The 3,575-nt window shown below is 39.7% G+C and overlaps 2 protein-coding genes across 4 annotated transcripts in view; one reads left to right on the top strand and one right to left on the bottom strand.

Moving 5' to 3' along the window:
- susd2 (sushi domain containing 2) overlaps positions 1 to 3,575 on the bottom strand; it is a 66,747-nt gene that overhangs the window by 51,577 nt on the left and 11,595 nt on the right. The window lies entirely within an intron of this gene.
- LOC106519468 (nuclear factor 7, brain) overlaps positions 2,603 to 3,575 on the top strand; it is a gene marked incomplete in the record, with an annotated part of 1,829 nt that continues 856 nt past the window's right edge. Inside the window, 2 exon segments of the mRNA XM_014011168.1 lie at positions 2,603 to 3,149; positions 3,224 to 3,361. Of these exon segments, the coding sequence (XP_013866622.1) occupies positions 2,787 to 3,149; positions 3,224 to 3,361 (501 nt within the window).

Raw genomic sequence — 3,575 nt, forward strand, 5'->3', positions numbered from 1 at the left:
TATATATATATATTGAAAGGCAGCAGATAGATGAAAAATATCGTCTAATATGTCATTGTCTATTTATTTATATACCACATAAAAACAACAAGTTGACCAAAGCGCTTCATAATTCAGCCAGATGAATAAAACAACAGAGCAACACATGAATGTAAACAATAAGARCAATTTAAAATAGAGAAAAAAAAAACATTAAAACCATCTTTAAAAGAATCTCAAACTGTACCAGAATGAAAGCCAGGGAGTAAAAATGAGTTTTAAGCAGAGATTTAAAAGTCTTAACAGTCTCTGCACACCGAATGCTAAGAGGTAAACCTTCCAAAGGTTTGGGGCAGAAACTGCAAAGGCCCGATCACCTCTAAACTTTCGCCTGGATCTGGGAATATCTAAGAGAAACTGGTTGGACCGAAGTGCTCTAAATGAAGTGTGGATGTTCATGAGATCACATATATCTTCCCCCTTTTAAAGAATAAATTCAAACCATAGTAATTTATAAAAATTATTATATTATATTGTTTTGTTCACCATTAGGGAACACAAACACAATCTAACTCCAAGTAAATCACACTTCTGTGTAATCAAATTGTTCACTTAGGAAGTAACACTGATTGACAAACAATTTCACAAGCTGTCAGCACATTTAACTTTGTTTAGAAGAAAGTATTCATGAGAATATTTCATTCATTCAGATCTAGGACCTTTACTTTTTTGAGCAGTTGTTACAACTTGGCTAATATAGTATTCAGTCAGCCAAGCCTTAATGCTAAACCACGTTCTTGCTCAATTTTTATTATGTTTGGCTTATCCGGTCCAAGCTACACCACTTTAAGTTTCTCCTCATATGTTCTGCTTTGAAAAGGTTTAGATATAAGAGACTTACGGTGTTGTTTTCTCCTTCTTTCTCATTTGTTGTTCTCCAAAATCCACCTCGTGAAACCCTGCTGGGTGCTGCATTAATTAACGTTGAGTCGTCGACAGGTTGGACCCACTTACAGAGGTCAGCTGCGGGGCGGTGACGAACTGCGCCACAGGCCACTCTATTCTTTTGCATTGGGGACTTACTGCGCATGTCCAAAATCTTGTCTATGGGAGTCTGGGCGTCGAACCGCTCGTGACCCGGAAGTGAGTCAACACGAAAAAGCTCATGAGTAAAATGGAACTTTACACATCAATAACTCTAAATTATTTATTTTACGTATCAGAAAACATACATACGATATTTTTTGAAACATTTATAATGTTTTATTTGGTTATATTATTTATTTATTTAATTTTTTGTGTACCAAAATTAGTGGTGGGGCAGCGCACTAGCGCCCCCTATTGACCAGCCGCCAGTGTCAAACACACTCACATTTGTACAGACAACCTGGGTGCATACCACAGGGTGTCTGGGCTCTCCGTTAGAGATAGGGTGAGAAGCTCAGTCATCCGGGAGGGACTCAGAGTAGAGCCGCTGCTCCTCCACGTCGAGAGGAGCCAGTTGAGGTGGTTCTTCTGGTTAGGATGCCTCCTGGACGCCTCCCTGGTGAGGTGTTCTGGGCACGTCCCACTGGCAGGAGGCCCAGAGGAAGACCCAGGACACGATGGAGGGACTATTTTCCTCAGCTGGCCTGGGAACACCTTGGGTTTACCCCTGATGAGCTGGCCCAAGTGGCTAGAGAGAGAAGTCTGGGTCTCTCTTCTTAGGCTGCTGCCCCCGCAACCCGATCACGAATAAATGAAAAAATGGATGGATGGATGTTTCTTGTTTTATGTGACTTTAGTTTAGTTTCCCTCCCAGGCTGTTAGAGTTGTTTCTGTGATCTCTGTGTCATTTCTCTTTTCTCCCTCAGCTCTCAGTATTTTTCCAGTCAATTAGTCATTGTTGCCACTCCTCAATCATTTCAGCTGCCTTCCAAACCTCATCAGTCTAGTTCTTATTTAACCAGCCTCTCTATCATTACATCAGCAGGTCACTGTAATATGTTGTTTGGTTTTAACAGTCTTTGGATTTTACTTTATGTTTTGTTTCTTAATGTTACCTTATTTTCTGGATGCCCACCTTTGTTTTAGGTGTCAGCTCTTTGTTTTAACTTTTATTAAAGTCATTTTTAGTTAAAACACCTCTTTGGTTTGCATTCTGGGTCCAAATCAACACTAATCCTCACAGCTTCAACATATTAAACTGATCTTCTCAATCTACTCATCAGTATCTGAAAGGGTTTTTCTTTATTACATTNAAAAATCTCACTTGCCTCTGTTGTCATTGATTTAATGTTCGGCCGGGTTTTGCTGTGTCTCTCTGAGTTCCTAGGTTAAAAAACCCGAACAGTATCAACTCTCTGCTCAACCTGTCTCTCCTGGATTTAGATCAAACAAAGCATAAACTTAATCTACTTGTGCTGTTTCTGTACATCATTAATTGTCCTTTTACTTTTGTGTTGTATTTTATGGTATTGCAATGTACGGTCTGACTGAAGGACTTCAGTCAACTTCAGTTGTTTTAAACATTACATATAAATAAAACTAATTTTTTGTTGTAAGAAATTATTTCTATGAACTTCAGACAGGAAGTGACTTTATAAGTTAATAATAAATCAAACTCCACCCTGTGTTGATAAGAAAATGAAATGTCAGATTATTACCTGAAAGAGAAGTTTAAAGTTCATTTTGACACATTTTTCCTGGAGCTGAGACACCATTACAGAGTGAAGGACACAAACTAAAAACTATTTAATGGACTGAGGCTCAAAGAGACAGACTTTTGGTGAGTCTAACTGTTGACAGATAATTAAGGTTAAGAGGAAATGGCTGAAAAACTCACCTTTTTCCTAAGCTGCTATATCTGTTCAGAGACTTTCAAAGATCCTGTGTCTCTGAGCTGCAACCACAGCTTCTGTTCAAGCTGCCTGCAGAAGTTCTGGGAACAAACTGGAAACAAGAACTGTCCTGTTTGTAGAAGAAAGTCTTCAAAAGAAAATCCACTGGTGAACTTTAGTCTGAAGGAACTTGCTGACTGTTTTGCTGAAAGACAGAAATCTGYATCATCCGAGTCAGAAAAAGAGAAAAAAGGAATGATGATGGTCTGCAGCAAACACCAAGAAGATCCTCGTCTGTTCTGTGAAGACGAGCAGAGAGCTGTGTGTCCTGTCTGTGAGTTTTCTCTCCACCAGAAGCACAAAGTGGTTCCTGTAGAACAAGCAGTCAGAGAGCTGTGTGTCCTGTCTGTGAGTTTTCTCTCCACCAGAAGCACAAAGTGGTTCCTGTAGAACAAGCAGTCAGAGAGCTGAAGGAGCAGCTGAGATCTGACTTAAAGTCTCTGCAGGACAAGAGGAACAAACACAAACATGTGGAGGAAACATACAATGATGTGATCCAACACAGGCTTTAGCAGTAACTTTGAGAACAAAAGGTCAGAATAGGGTCATGTCTGGTAGAATATTCTGGAAAAGATTACATCATCAGTGGTCCACAAAAACACTTCGACAGTGTGTATGGGAGGTGTTATATTTCCGCCCATTCTGGGAAAGGCCCATCCTTTCCTGGCTTTGTACTGGCACAAACAACTTGGGTATAAAAGCTTATGGTTTTCTAAC

Source organism: Austrofundulus limnaeus, unplaced genomic scaffold (assembly GCF_001266775.1).
Source record: "Austrofundulus limnaeus strain Quisiro unplaced genomic scaffold, Austrofundulus_limnaeus-1.0 Scaffold77, whole genome shotgun sequence".
NCBI lineage: Eukaryota > Metazoa > Chordata > Actinopteri > Cyprinodontiformes > Rivulidae > Austrofundulus > Austrofundulus limnaeus.